Below are 16,691 nucleotides of genomic sequence, written 5' to 3' on the forward strand. Positions count from 1 at the left end.
TGTTGTGTGTGTGTATATATATATATATATATATATATATATACACACACACACACACATATACACACACACAGCAGGCTTCTTTCAGGTTCTGTCTACCAAATCCACTCAGAAGGCTTTGGTTGGCCCAAGGCTATAGTAGAAACACTTGCCCAAGGTGCCATGCTGTGGGACTGAACCTGGAACCATGTGGTTGGGAAGCAAGCTTCTTACCACACAGCCACTCCTGATAAACATTTAGTTCTATTAATAAACACTGTTGAAGATATATGTAAAACAAAATGCTAACATTCATATACATTTATGCTTACATGCTTTTGTGCTTGAATTTACAGCAGTTGGCGATGATTGAAAATACAGTTCATAGCTGAACAATTTGACTGATAACATTATATTGTAATATAATTTTGTATAATATTACACCTGTAACATTAATGACTAATTTATATGAGAACAGTTTTCTAAAAATTCAAAACTTAGACTAAATTGATCAACTTCATTTTTCTGTCCTTCTAATTGATGTTTGTATATCTAAATCATGTTGCATGTTTATTGTTATATGCCATGGACACACATGGACTCTTGTTTTTTGGTTTTGTTTGTCTAACAACAAATGCACTGCTAAGGGATTCCTTTAGTAAATAGCCTTTCTTGAATTTTAATTTGGAATGCTATAGCTACTGACAAATATTGTATTTGGTAATAATGACTAAAGATAATTGCAACTGGTGAATAATAATATTTGACAATATCCAGTCATTTCTCTGTGTGATCAGTTAGTGACAGGTAGTGGTAGTCAAAAGAGAAGTTCAATTTTCATACCTAAAGGTTTTATGGAACATTGTAGAATGTCTTAGTGGGCTTATAAAAACCCTGGAGTTCAACTCGCTTGGTGGTACTTTTTCTTATTGCAGCTAGAGTCCATGACTCTTTAAATCCATGTTTTATAATATAATTTTTTATCCCTCAATTTTCTCTCTAAGATGTTCTAATTTATAAGAAGCATTTCAACTCTTATCTTTTGATAATTACATTATTTTTTGATTCACACACATAACATGCATTAAGGAAAATTGTACATTATGTGTATGAAAAATGTTTAGTTTTACAAGTAAATAATTTTGAAAACAACTCTTTCTCTTAATTACTGAACATGTCAACCACAGACAAATAACTTAGTCCCTTGTCAAAAGGATTTCTACCAACTTTGCAGAATTTCTATACACTATTCCTCAACAAAGATGGTTTAGAGAAAACTTTCACCATAGCTGTTTGTGTTGCTTTTAACACCACAATATTCACACTTGACAAGACAGCTTCAAAACTTTTACTCTTCTACTCTGCCAGTCTCCCTACCATGTACTAAGATCAAAAACAACTCAGATCACTTCAAATCCTCAGATCCATTCTATAACTTTCCAACAGTGCTCACCACAGATCTCTTCTCATCAAACTCTTCAAGCTTTTTTTCTATATGGAGATCTATCTGAATCTTTAAGAAGCATGTTACATGTCTCATCCTCAAGAATATCAACCTATCTGACATTACTAACTTTCAATCTATCACTCATATTTGCAATATCTCACAATTAATGGAAACTTGTTCAGTCACATTTTATAATCCTCTTCCTTTCCATCGCAACACAGGTTTCATATAACCATATCTACCAGGGCCTGCTTTCCTGTGTCATCCCCAGTGGTTCCTTGACAAGCTTGGGGAAAACAATGTTGTACTAGACGCTCTGTGTTTATGTGTGTGTGTGATATTTCTGTGTCTGTTTGTGTATTGCCTGCTGCTTGCTTAGTGACAATGTTGTAAAACAAAATATGAAAAAAAAAAAATACAAAAGGAGTTTTTGCTTTTTTTTTGTCATTTTTTGTGCAAACATTCATTCAGTGGTCCAGGCACTTTAGTATATATCCTATTAATCCAGTGATGATAAGGATAAAGCTCAAAATTGTATATTAGTACAAGCTTTGTAAAATTTTCATTATGTGATCTGTAGAGCCATGTCTTTTTTGCTACATTGATGTCTACAGGACAGCTGACTTTTACAACAGTGCATATGTACTTTGTGTAGCCCCACACAACAGTATCTGATGAGTTGTGGTTTAATTTGCCACCACCACCCTTTTATTTTTTGGCATTATTAGGTTCCACCAATATTCTTTTGAGCTAGAAATCTGAATGTGTTCATCTTTATTGGTTATTACTTTTTTCTTTCTTACTCTATTCTAGATTGTTTTAATTATCATATCATACCTTATAGAAAGATAGTATCTTAAGGACAATTTCTCATAGTTGGTAGTGATATGGTTAATGCTTTTAATTTGGGTTTGCATAACTTACATTTGCTGTCAGCTGATTGTTTTTGTTTTGTACAAGGTGTCTTATTGAGGATCTCTTGCTTCTAAATTGCACAGAGGTAGCCTTCAAGAAGAGATGTTTTAATCTTTGGGATACCATCAAAAGCTTTTAGTGTGATTTCATCCCTCCCAACTACCTATGTTCCACCTCCTTCCCTCTCTATTTTGCTTAGCCCCAAGTCATCTTTGATTGAGCTCAGCCATGACAATCTTTTCTTTTTAAGACTATGATGTAAGATTACATTAAATATGTGTTCACTCCTTTATATAAGATGGTATCATGTGACATGGGAGAGATTTGACTGATATTTCTTGCTGTCAAACTACCCATAGAAGCTCTCTCACTGACTTGTTTTTGTTGTATTAGATAATATTTGCTCATAGTCCTTGAGAGGAGGTCAGTATTTGTTTTATTTTCTCTTTTACCTCAAGCCATCCATATGATGTTATTTTCATCTTCATAAACTTGAACAAGAAAGTTATATGCTTTTTAATCTACTGGGACTGTAATATTAAATAATATTACTACTAATTTAAAGGCACTGCAGTTTCTGTATTTTTGCATCCAGCTTCTTATACTACAGTAATGACTGATTTAGAAAGTGAACTGTTGAGTGAGAAAAGGTATTAGGCTTACAGTATACTATGAGTTGTGACAAGCATTTTCTTTTATTCTCTTGAGGTAGACATTTTACATTTTCTCCTTGTTCTGGATACTCCCCTGTTGTCTAAGATACATATACTTCTCACCTGGTTGTTTTATCAAGTCTTTCAATTTTATATTTTCTTGTTAGGTCACACTTTTCCTTGTCTTCCTTTCATAAACACAGTTGGATTCAGAAAATTTTGTATCAATGTCTGTGGAAAATTAATGAAATGTAACAGCTTTGGATATGTTGATCTGTTTAATATCTCACATTGGATTATCCACACAAAAAAGTGAGTGATGGTAGATAATGGCCATTTGAGCAGATCCAGTCTAGGTGTTCTCTTCTCAGTGTAATCATAGCTCATCAATATGAGGTACATATCCTATTACATAATAGCAAAGATAAACATTTTAGTTTGTAAGAAAGAAAACAGAACCCTACTGTCATCAGAAAAGTAGCCATGTTTGATATGCAGAAAAGGAGTAGATAGGAATGCCATATGGTAAACAGTGTACATGCTAGAGGTTTAGTGGGATCACACATAGACTGTTAGAGAAGGTAGACTTTATATGTGGCAAACATACAAGGGTATTTAACACTAAGAGTACACAAGATAAATTCCTTCAAATACTTGAAATGCTCCTCAAATGTAGTAATAGATGTTGTTTCTTAGGTGACCTTCATAAGCATAGGAAAAAAGCAGATGTAAAAATGATGATGATGGAGATCAGAATGTACAGTATCTACATTTGGGTCTCCCAACCAGTATGCATATATTATGTCTCTATATACTGCTTTCCCTTCTTTTTCATTACCTACTTCTCTTCTTCCTACTACATGCTTTCCTTCTATCCATGTCTTATTCTCATCATGCTGCCTATGTAATGAGGGATGGTAGTATATTGGATCTGTCCATATTCAATACCCCTTTTACTTTCACCTTCATTGTTCCTCCTCTATCACTCCTTATTGACATCCATTACTATCTATCACTCCCACTCCCTTATCATTACCCATCTTCATTGTTATTCATCACTTACACCCACATTACTCCCTCCTCTGTTAGTCATTGTTGACAGCTATCAATTTTTTTTCCATTACTCTTTCCCTCTATTTTTGTATCTTTTCCATTACTCTCCTTCCGTCATCACACACTCATGCTGTTTCTATCCAGTCTCTTTACCAACAATATTTAAATAGTTGTCTCTTTTCTTTTGTTCTTTCCTCTAACACACACTCACTCCCATCCCTCTGGTTCTCATTCATCATTCTCTCTTTTTTTTCGGTTAGGAATAAAATGACACTATAGTGCTAGTGAAAAAATGAACAAAGACAACATAGGATAAGGTAGAAATGACTCATTAGTTTTATCAAGGCCAAGACAACCTCTCTAGAACTAATGGCATGATAAAATGGTCAAAAACTGAACAAAGACAGGGTAGAAGGGATTTTGTAATCTTGCTCGGGATATGATCATCTCTCTAATGCTAGCACTTCAGACATACACTCACATTGTTTCTCTCTTGGATACAATCATTTATTTTTTCATCCATTTTTCCATACTGTCATGAATTAGATGAGACTTGTGGCAGTATTCTGTGGTCTGATATCCTTCCTGATGTCAACTCTTAATTTCTTTCATGTAAGGTGCTTATTCTCGTGATCTTTTGAACAATAATGAATGTGTTTTTATGGTTGCCATAAACATTGATATGATTTATAAATTGACGTTATATGTACCATGTAAATAATATCATGACACAAACACAAGCACACATATCTATATATCTACACACACAAACACAAACACACAATAAGTTTTCATACAGTTTTCACCTACCAATTTAGTTCACAAGACATTAGTCACACACACACAAACACACACACACACACACACACACACACACACACACACATTTATGCATGTAGTGAGAGAAATACCATATATAGTACCATATTCTTTTATTCTTTTCAGTCATTTGACTGTGCCATGCTGGAGCACTACCTTTAGTCAAACAAATTGACCCCAGGACTTATTCTTTGTAAGTCTAGTACTTATACTATCAGTCTCTTTTGCTGAACCGCTAAGTTATGGCGACATAGACACACCAACATCAGTTGTCAAGCAATGGTGAGAGGACTAACACAGGCACACACACACACACACACATATGACAGGCTTCTTTCAGTTTCCATCTACCAAATCCACTCACAAGGCTTTGGTCAGCCTGAGACTATAGTAGAAGATACTTGCCCAAGGTGCCACACAGTGGGACTGAACCTGGAACCATGTGGTTGGTAAGCAAGCTACTTTATTTCAATAAATTTGCCATGTAGGCATAATACAGAGGAAACAAACAAGGACAGACAAACATAGAATGGTGAAATAGTTTAAAGTGCTATTATAAATCGATTAAAAATATGAAGAAAAAAAAAAAAAAAACATTGCGTTATGCAATGTGACACCGAAGGAAAGGCGTCCGACATCAGGGTAAGGCCTTTGCTTTTCTTCCAGGGCTCCACTTACTTGGTGCCAATCACTCCCAGCTTTCTTACCACAGGCTTCTATCTCTTCTCAAATTTCACATGTAACAGGTACCTCTTCTCTAGCCTGATCTTGCTGCTGAGGTGGTAACTAAAAAAGTTGACCAACCCCTGGCCGGATACAAAGGTACCCGTCAAAATCCCTTTCGCACGTGTCTTCCATGCTGTTTCTTTTAAAATGGCTACCACGCAGTAAAAACAGGCCTTCCTTTCCCCACTAAGGGAAGAAGGCGGCACAATCTCAGTGATGGACTCAGCTGATAGCTGTACTCTTCCCATCGATGACAACAGTTGTTCTGTGAAGGCTATCAGTCCCAATAATTCTGGACATTCCACAAATGTGTGCAAGACGATTTCCCTGTCCTGCCCACACCTCGGACATGTCAGCGAGACGGCACTCCCATGCCTTGACAGCTTATCACAAACTGATAAAGCCGCACGGAAGCACTGCCAAGCCAGGGATTTCTGGTAATTATCCAGATACCTCGGCCCGAACGTTCTTCTGAACAGGTTGATCAACTGATTTTCATCGTAGCCCAGGGTCTCCTCCAAAGCATCTTCAGACTAACCTGCTATAAAAATCTGCAATGGAACTTCTGTTGCTGGCATTGCCCACCCAAGAGAGTAGCTGAAATGTCTGATGGCACTCCAATTGCCAATCTCCCAGCCTAGGTCTCTGCTTGATCCATGTACCAATGTCCGTTAAGGACATTAACCTCGGAAGGTAGAACCAGACATGCAGTGACCACACCTGTTCTCCATCCAGGTAAAGCTAGAAGTGCTTCAGCCTTAATGCGAATTTTCACATCCTCAGCCAAGGCATCCCTAGCCCACCCTTTAGTGACTTCTGGCAGCAGGCAGTGCTTCACAAGAGACTTTCCTCCTTTCCACAGAAAACAGAAAAGCATTCTCTCCAACTTGTTCAGCCACAACTCAGGGCAAGGCACCACGGTCAGACGGTAGGTGATAACAGATGCTATAAACATCTGCACCACCTCCACCTTCCCTAGCAAGGATAACACCAGCCCAGACCAGGTCTGGGTTAGAGCAGTCACCTTACTGGCTACCTCACTTCAATTTTTCTCTATCTGGTGGTCTGGTCCAAACCAGACCCCAAGCAGCTTAACAGGACCTTCCATCCAATGCCCTACAACATTATTGGACGTCATCGGTTTGCCTCTCCAGGTGCTGAATTGCAAACTTGTCCTAGTTAACCTTTGCTCCCACCACCACATCGTAACTTTTGATGGCCTCTTCCACCACAACGATGGAGATGTCATCCGCCTATGGCATAGCTCCACCTCCACACTACAGATCATTTGGTGCACCCCTTAGTGCTTCCAACTTCTGCAGCTATGGCTCAAGAGCCAGTATATACAAAAGCGGAGACAGGGGACACCCCTGACGCACTGAGTGTTCGATCCTGAATGGTTTCGAGAAGAATCCATTCACTTTGACTGCAGACTTGATGTCGCTGTACAAAGCAGCAATCCAACCGCAGAAGGTCAGGCCCAGGCCAGCCTTCTCAAGGACTGCTGCCAAGTACCGATAGTTGACCCTATTAAATGCTTTAGACTTGTCTAAATGTACCAGTGCCCCTCCTGCACCAGAAAGATTCCCTAACCTCTTTAAGGTGTAGCGTAGAAGATGGAGATTGTCATGGATCGACCTGCCTGGGATAGCACAAGTTTGCGCCGTCCCTACAAGTCTGTCCACGACCCGCACCAACCTTTTTGCTAACACCTTGGCCAAAATCTTTAACTCTGTGTTTAGCAGAGTTATGGGCCAGAAGTTACTAATCTCATCCCCCTTGCTCGGGTCCTTTCTGATCAGCATCACCAGCCCTCGGCTTGCAGACTTGGGAATTCTCCCATTTAGCTGCCAATTGGCATAAACACTGGCCAGCAGGTGCCCGAACAAGTCTGGCATACTCTTATAGAATTCATAAGGCAGACCATTGAGACCTGGCGACTTCTCCTCAGGGCATTCACCTAGCACCTTGATCACCTCCTTGGCTGTGATTGGTCCTTCACAGCACTCAGCCTTTCGCACCAAGAGACGCGGGCCTCCAGACGGGAAGTCCCTAAAGGCCTCACCATGATTCAGCTTCCCGCTCCTCCCGAACAACTCGGTAAAGTGCTTGTAAAGCGCCTCACACATCTCATCCCGTCCTTTGACTGAACTCCCACTATCACCAGTCAGAGACCTAATTGTGGCATCATTGCCACGCTGGGTTTCTATTGTATGGCAACATTAATTCCCTCACAGCCCAATGCTCGCACTTTATCCTGGACTCTACATCCCTCATGTTTGACTTTGAGGTGATGGTCCAAGGCCGTTCTCACTGCCAAAATGTGGGATGCAGAGTCCAACCTCAACGCCTCCTCTAAGTCCTTCACTAGTTTCCCTTCTATTCTAGCCTTGTCTAATCTTAGCTAATGGCTAAACCTAACAGACTCGAAACGAATGGCTCTTTTGAGGCTGAACCACCACTGGTTAACGCCCTCTGTACCAGTTCCTTGATCCGGCTATGGTATGCCTTGCAAGTCAAAATAAACTTGTTCAGCTTCCAGTAACCAGATCCTCTCTTAACGGCAGTATCTACATTCAGCCTACACTTAACCATTCAATGGTCAGTGTAGGATACCTGAACAAGCTGTGGACAACTAAAGCTAGCCTTATCTCTAGCACTTATCACTATCCTATCTAAGTAAGACTTGAACCTCCGTCGTCATTCATCCAGGTCCACTCTGGGACGTTCAGATGGTCAAGTCTGTAATGATCTGCTAGCTGAAATCGCTTAAGCAGGTCTATGAGATGTGAATTCGTTTTCCTATCAATCGAGCCAATGCTGTCGATGCGTGTGTCAACGATAGCGTTACAGTCACCTAACACCACTAATGTTTTTGACATTACGAGAAAGTTCTCCAGGCGCCGATAAAGATCAGTTTGTAATCCTCTAGCACAAGGTGCATAGATTCCAATCAACCTGAAGGCTCTACCACTGTACGTCATATCAAGGACGACCAGCCCACCTTCAGGGTCCACATAGACTCTACTTGTCTGCACAGTCAAGCCTTTTCAGATGAGTACTACTACACCCCTCGACCTCCGGTCTTGCTAGAAGACATGATTTTCTCATAGCCCCCCCCCCCCCTGTAAGGGGCGTGGCACAAGAAAAAAGCCTACAATGGCTTGAAAAAAGTTTCAATTGCACAAAAACGTTTTTTGCCTTACCTTCCTGATAGAGAAGCATAAAAAAATCAAAAGCATATGTAGATCTACAAAAATGGTACTCCAACAAACACAAACAGTTAATTCACAATAACAACAAATCTCCCCCTGCCCTGGGGGGAGGCGTGGCACAAGAAAAAGCCTACAATGGCTTGAAGAAAGTTTCAATTGCATGATTAAAGCTAAAAAGGTTTTTCACTTTACCTTCCCAATAGGGAAGCATAAAAAAATCAAAAAAGATGTAAATCCACAAAAACGGTACTCCAACGAACACAAAAGTTAATTCACAATAACAAGGCATGTCTTACTTGCTCCAAAGTAAGAATAAAATAGCAGCAACAGTAACCAGAAGCACCCTCCAAAACGGAGGTAAGCAAGCTACTTACCACACAGCCACTCCTACACCTGTAGTATAAAAGTTTTTATTAAAATAAATTACTTTTAGTTTTAATATTTATTACTGATATGGGTTATCATTGATAATATTTTGCAGATGCCTTGTTCCACTTCTTGCACTGTTGGGCATCTATTTCACAGTCATTGCTATATTAGGTATCATCCATATTCAACCTTCCTGGACTGAATGCATGCGTAAGTATGAAATGTTTAATCTTTCTAATTTCCCTCATAACTTGCTTTTCTCAGATTTCCTTTCAATTTATCATCATTTAACGTCCATTGGTCATGCTAGCATGGGTTGGATGGTTTGACCAGAGCTGGTAAGCTGGGAGGCTGCACCAGACTCCAGTCTGATTTGGCATGGTTTTCTATGGCTGGATGCCTTTCCTAGTGCTAAGAGTGTAATGGGTGCTTTTACATGCCATTTGCGTGACACTAGTATCTTCCACGACTGCGATTTTGCTTGGCTTGATGGGTCTTCTTCTCAAGCATGGCATAATACCAAAGGTCTCGGTCAACACAAGCTAATTCCAGCTGTAAGAGTTGTTAGATTTTGTTATGCACTTTCCTTTGTTGATTTAAATTTACACAAAATATTCATAATTTTAATCTTATGAATTTAAAATTGATGAGAAGTATATTTGAAAAGATGAAGGCATGCTTGCCATCACTGCAGAAGACAAGAAAGTAGCTTGGAAGTGCTATTATGATAGACTGTTGAACATGGAGAATGTTTGGGGACAAGGAGAAGCTATCTCATGCTGACCCTACTGAGGGACCAGCAATTCAAGTTGACTGTGGTATGAGAGATGACATGAAAGGTGGGAAAGCAGCTTGACCGTCAGAGATAGTCATTAAGATGTTCAAAATATCTGGTGATGACCATCAAATAATACAAGAAGGTGCCAAAGCAATGATTGGTATAATAGCATAATTGTAAACTGCTACTGCTACATAGACAGAAGAAATTGTAGAGGAATCAAACTTTTGGATTAGGTTATGAAGATCATGGAGAGAGTCATAGCACAATTGATCTGTGGCAGAGTAAAGGTAAATGAAATATAGTTTGGCTTTGGGCCCAGCTGAAGTACAACAGAGCCAATCTTCCTAGTGAGGCAAAGAGTAAACCACTATTCCTCAGAGAAAGGTACTAATTCAATGGTCACTAAGGAAACTAGGTGTAGACAAATGGCTTGTTAGGAATGTATAAGCTGTGTACAAAGATGCAGTAAGTGAAAATCAAAATGATTTCAGTATGACAGTAAGGATTCATCAAGGTTCAGCCCTTTTCTATTCATCATAGTCCTACAGTTCATCACAGAAGACTTTAAGACTGGCTGTCCTTGGGAAAACTGATGATTATTGCAAAGTCTATTGGAAAAGTAAGGAGATTCTTGGCATGGAAGCTAAACCTTGAATTAAGAGGCTTCAAGATAAATTTAATAAAGATTAAGGTTTTAGTAAGTAATGAAGAAGACAGGACCCTGGTAACTTCAGAGATATGGCCTTGGTCAGTATGCAGAAAAGAAAGTATAAGCTCCATAAATTGTACCCAACATAAGCTGTGGACACACCCAGAGGTGTAGTGGAATTATAGGCAGACTAACAGAGAAAATAAGCTCCACATGTGACAGATGCACTGGAGCCATACAAAATATGAACATGCTAGAAAAAGATTTTATTAAATTCTCATTTGGCTTACTAGCACTAGTCAATAACTTCTGTTACCTAGGAGACATAATTAGCAGGGGAAGTGGTTGTTCTGAAAGTATAGTAGCCAGAGTAAGAACAGATTGGAAGAAGCTCAAGAAGCTGTTGCTGCTACTGGCAACAAAGATCTTTTCTTCCTCTCAGAGTAATGTGCAGATTATATGAAACTTATGTTATAACTGTGGTGATATATGGTAGTGAAATATGGGCCTTAAATGCAAAAGTTTTCTAAAGACTAGAAAGAAATGAAGCTGTGTTTTGATGAATGTTTAATGTTTGTGTGCATGAACACCAGAGTATAAATGAAATAAGAGGAATCAAGCAAGAGAGGAATCTGCACTGGTACAGGCATGTGATATGTATGGAGGATGACTGTGGCATACAAAAGTGTCAAGTATTCTAAGGTGATGGAACCTGAAGATGTTACATCTCAAAGAACTGTACTGATTGGTGATATGTAGTACTATAGAAGACTCATCTACCTATTACAAAACACATTAAGAAACTATGATATATATGTGCGTGTTTGTGTGTGTGTGTATGTGAATGAACAAGATGATTTATTCTTCATGTTACTTGAAGTTTCATAGATGTGAAAAAAGCACAATCATTTCCTCGCACATATGGAGACAAAGTCATGTTGTGATGTCTTAGTGACAACAGTTGAATTAATCAGTTTCCTTGACCCCAGAATTATCATGAACTCCTTGGAAATCACTTCTGTTTCATGATGATTCTTACTGGATAAAAAAAGGAGGGTGATTCTCTTTTTGATGTGTCCATGGGAAACTATGACTTTGTTGGGCGCTTCCTCCTTGATTGTGACCCAACTTTTTGTCCAACGTCACTTCATCCACATCTTTTCATCTGATGTTAGATGTTTTTTTGTCCAATGACTTTTTGTCCAATTTTAATAAAATCTTTAGAAAACAGGGTGAACATGAAAATCAAATAATCATTGAGAATTTTATTGATTGGATTCAAGTAAAATACTGTGAAAAAATGTATTTAAAAAAAGTAATTTTTAAAAAGTAATAAGATATAACCAATAATTTATTATGATCACTTAAAATTGATGCAAATTAATATGCCATACTCTTCAAAAAATTAAATTTTCTTGTTGACCCATATTCAATGGACAAACTTTTGAGGCATTCAGTTATTCTTCGATATCGTGTTCATGAATTTGACAGATCTCCTCGAAGAATTGGAGTCATTTTACCTTGAACGAACCCTTCCTCTTCCTTCAGAGTTTTGATTAATTTCCAAATATTCAAATGTGCTCCAACCGCTGAATGAAACCCCTCTGCAACATTATTTGTTCTGGGAAGGTCTTGAAGAATACACTGATTAATCTTCCATACAGCTATCGGGAATGTAGAACCACGTCTTTTCACAATGTCTGTGTAAGTCAAGTCAAAGTAAGCGATGAATTTAGCAGGTATTTCTTCATTGTCTATTAGTTCTTCATAGACCTCTTCGACATCTTCAACAGGTAGGAAGGCTAATGCTGGAAAACATCAAATTTTAAGACAGAATTCAGAGTCTTTATTGTATTTTTCTTTGAGGCCTAAATCTGTAATTTTTTGAAATACTGATTGGTTCAAATGAAACAAATATACCACGATAGATGAATTAGAGAATGATGAATTAAATGCTTTATGAACTGCAACTTTGAAATCTGCCATGAAATCAAGTGGATATGCATTAGGTTGCATAACTTTCAATTGCTCAAAATAATTCATACATCTGCTTTGTTTTATTCAGCAGTAATGCAAAGACTCATGGAAAACTGCTACCTTTAACTTGTACATGAATGCTAAACAGTTGAAACCACTGTTCTAGCACAATTTTGAATGTTCCATCACATGCCCAATGATGATATGATGCGATATCCTGAAGAGCACATTCTGATGCAAGTACTAGTATGCGCTGTTCAACCTCGATACCCAAATCATATTTCAGAAACTGTTTGCCATTATCAAATTTACAGTATTCTTCACGTATTTCAAAACCAGTTCTAGCCTCTGGATTAACGGGAAATCCAGAACTATTTTGTTGGCACCTTTGAATAATCCTGGAAAGTACAGGCAAACGAGGAAGTTATGAGCAAGTATTTTCTCTTAGCTGCGTAAACTTAGCCACTATTTTGCTATGCAAACTTGCTGCTATGTCTTCCACCATTTCATGCTTTATTTCTGCAACTGCTTTTCTAGCATTTAACGAATCTACATCAGCTGGATGAAGGTGCTCACTAGAAAATTAGTTTTTAGCTCATTGTTTTCCATTACAGTGAATTCGCACTGAACATAGCCTTCTTTTCTCACATCTCTAGTATTCTTTTCCTAGTTTTATATTGCTTGAATGAAAATCGTAAATGTAATTACTTTCATCACCTACTTTTCTTTTGTTTTTGGTCGATACTATGTACTTTGTCAGTTTGGGATGGGTAAATTAAAAACGTGTACACTAAATTTGCAGCACTCTCTACTCACAGCACCATACTTAAGAGAGAGAAGGAAAAAGAAGTAAAACTGTTAACAGAGAAGGAAAAAGAATGATAATAACAATCCTATAACGAGGCTTGTTATAGTTCTGTGAATATATCATTAAAGATTTTTCACCTTGTTTTCTAAAGAGTTTATTTAAAATTGGACAAAAAGTCGTTGGACGAAAAAATCATTGGACGAAGTAACGCCAGACGAAAAGACATAGCACCTTCCTTGATACCCTAAGAAAATATACATACCACCATAATTTAGGTTCTTTACAAGGATAATGGCCTAACCATCCAAAGCCATATGAGTGACCATGATATTCATAAATATGGGAAGAACCTCATTAGCATCTATAACTATCAAGTTCCTGGATGTTGCTCAAGACTTCAATCAAGACAAGTAAATACTACCCCTACAAAAAGCCTGAGAAAATGGTCTACATTCATAAGCATTCCAACTAAGCGCCAGTTGTAATCATAAACTTGGTTACAGGTAGCAGCAGCAGAAGCTTTAACATATCATCAGATAAAGATCTTTAACAACAGGGCATCACCCCATTATAACTAGGTGCTAGCAAGAGTGGTTTTACTGACAAGTTAGTGTACATGGAGGATCCTTCACATGCTTCTCCAAACCATAGCAGAGTTAGAAAACAAAAGGTCATCTGCTATAATCTTCAATTCAATTTGATGTTTCTACCAATTAAGCCAGGAGCTTTCTGAATGTAGGCAACATTTCCTGAGATCCCATAAATAACGTAAACTTTTTAATTCCCATAATGTTATGACCAGCTATTCATTTTTAGACAATTTTATTTTCAGCATTGCACACTATAATGGAAACAAATACACATCTATACAATCTCCATCCCACACTCCCATGCAACTACCAAAATCCTGTCTACTGAAAAGATCCTATCTCATGAAAGCTGTGGTCTATAGATCCACCTTCACACCATTCAATGATATATTACAAGGCACTACACAAGCATGACAGCCAACAACTTCAAGAGCTGATAATTGCAGCATATGCTTTCCTTCTGATGTAGAGACAGAGAAAACTCTACTGTCTTGTTCTGCTTCATCTGGAGTCACTATGATCACAGCAACACCTCACCCAACATCAAAAAACATAGTATACACAACAGGGCCCCACCTTACACATCTGGGATCATAACTGCCAACTCTGCCTCCAAGAAACACTACACTATTCATCAGTAGAAAGATTGACATTTCATATTCTTTTAATATATTTCAAACTGTCAACACTTGATAATCTCAATATACTGACCTAGACTGGACTATACTATGCTTGTTGTCCATGAAAAGACATGCCCATTACCACCAGCATTTCAGTAACCCAGTAGACACACCACCCTCATCCACTGAAATGACATTCATCTGTTGTTACTAAGGTATCACTACACCAATAAACCACAAATCCAAAATAACCAGTCAAGAAACAAGAGTAGTCAAAGACTGATTATTTGGAGTTTGTAGGTAATTATGTATTTGTTTTTTGTTTTAATTGTTGATATGATAATGAAATGATAAGAACATCTTCAATGAGGAGTACATATTTTTGTTAAATTGGGGTTCATTCAGCACTTTGATTTATGCACAGACCTGAAGAGTCAAGATTTTCCAGTATCACTGGAATAATACTGATTCAGTGCATTATCTCATATATCATACATATAATAAAATTCAATGTATGTCTTGTCAGTCATGCTGGGTAAAGAAGAGTAAAACAACAAATGGAGTGACAGTCAGAGACACTGAATGAAGGCAAACTGTTGTAAAAAGGTTGTGCTCTGAAGACACTGGGAAGCTGTTATGGTTTTTCTATATATATAAAATCAAAATTCTGTTTCTTTCTTTCTCCAGCAATATCAAAGTACTGGTTCAGGGGAAGCTATTTTGCTATTGCCTAATTTGTCTCAACAAAGATTATGCAGTGGTACAACACTAATTGTGCACAAACTTATGAGGAACTGCATTGAGGCAAATATTCTCACTAGTTGTGGTAAAGATGAGACCATCTTCATTCTTTGGATACCAGTTATACTATCTAATGTCTCACTCCAATTTAAGTAGTTACAGTTTCCTATCCCACTTTTTTTTGTGGCCGACTTTATGTAGGAGCATCACGTGGGAGCAAAAGCAAATCTTTTTGCTTATACACCCAGAAATAAAACAAAAATACAGTTTATAAAGAAATATTCACTCTTAATGCAACATGAATACTTCAATAACTTCGTGTGTATGACATTGATTTTTTTCTACTTCAGTTATTACATGTTTTCTCTTATAAAATACTTACATACAGGAAGAGTAAATCTAAATCTGTAGTAGTAGTCCCACCCTAGTTCAGATTCAAAACTAAATCTTTCAGTTCTCCTTGGCCATACAGCCTATTCAAATGTCAAAAGAAACCATGACAAATGGGTGTTCTACTTGACCTGTGGCCTTTTCAGTGCCACTGCACAGTCACCTGCATTCCTTAAAGCTATTCTTCTATATGATATAGCTATTTTTCTACCTTCATTCATGTTGAAACTGAATCTTTCAATTCTCCTAATTCAATTATTACATGCTTTTAAGAACCTTGCTTTTCACATGGTCAACTTTATGTAGGAGCATTTTGTGTGGGACCAAAAGCAAATCTTTTTGCTTATGCACCCCGAAATAGAACAAAAAACATTGTTTATAAAGAAATATACACTCTTAATGCAACATGAAAACTTCAATAACTTAGTTTGCCATTACTATCATTACATTCAAGAATGACTAAATTATCTATTTAAATGAACTGTAGTCCCTAGGGAATTGGAATTTTAATAATGGATTTACAAATGCAATGACCAATCTTAAAGACTATTGGATTTTACTCACAAGGTATTGGAATCTTATATGTATACCATTCTGCCTAAACAATGGATTTACAAATACAATATCCCTACATTCACTCTCTATTTCCTATCTTATGTAAACTAACTATTGCTTAACCATCCTCTCATACCATCTCCGATGAAGGGATATAATAAATATCCTGGAAACAGCTGTAAGACATTCAATTTATAAATGTTCTATATTATACACAGCCTTGGTTCTTTATCTCATTACAAAATCCTTATATTCACATGCTGAATATGACCTACGTTGGACCCCTTATTCGCATAATCACCGAACCTAGAGCTTAACTATGGTCTATCCACAGCACTTACTCAGCATTACCTGAAACCTCTGGGTCTGATTGACACCACTTTCGCTCACAACCTATATATATA

The 16,691-nt window shown here is 37.7% G+C and overlaps 1 protein-coding gene across 1 annotated transcript in view; it reads left to right on the top strand.

The window, feature by feature from the left end:
* LOC106882057 (uncharacterized) overlaps positions 1 to 16,691 on the top strand; it is a 72,569-nt gene that overhangs the window by 32,198 nt on the left and 23,680 nt on the right. Inside the window, exon 5 of the mRNA XM_052974652.1 lies at positions 9,289 to 9,386. Within this exon, the coding sequence (XP_052830612.1) occupies positions 9,289 to 9,386 (98 nt within the window). The remainder of the gene's footprint in view (positions 1 to 9,288; positions 9,387 to 16,691) is intronic.

This window comes from Octopus bimaculoides, chromosome 19, assembly GCF_001194135.2.
Source record: "Octopus bimaculoides isolate UCB-OBI-ISO-001 chromosome 19, ASM119413v2, whole genome shotgun sequence".
In the NCBI taxonomy this organism is placed as follows: domain Eukaryota; kingdom Metazoa; phylum Mollusca; class Cephalopoda; order Octopoda; family Octopodidae; genus Octopus; species Octopus bimaculoides.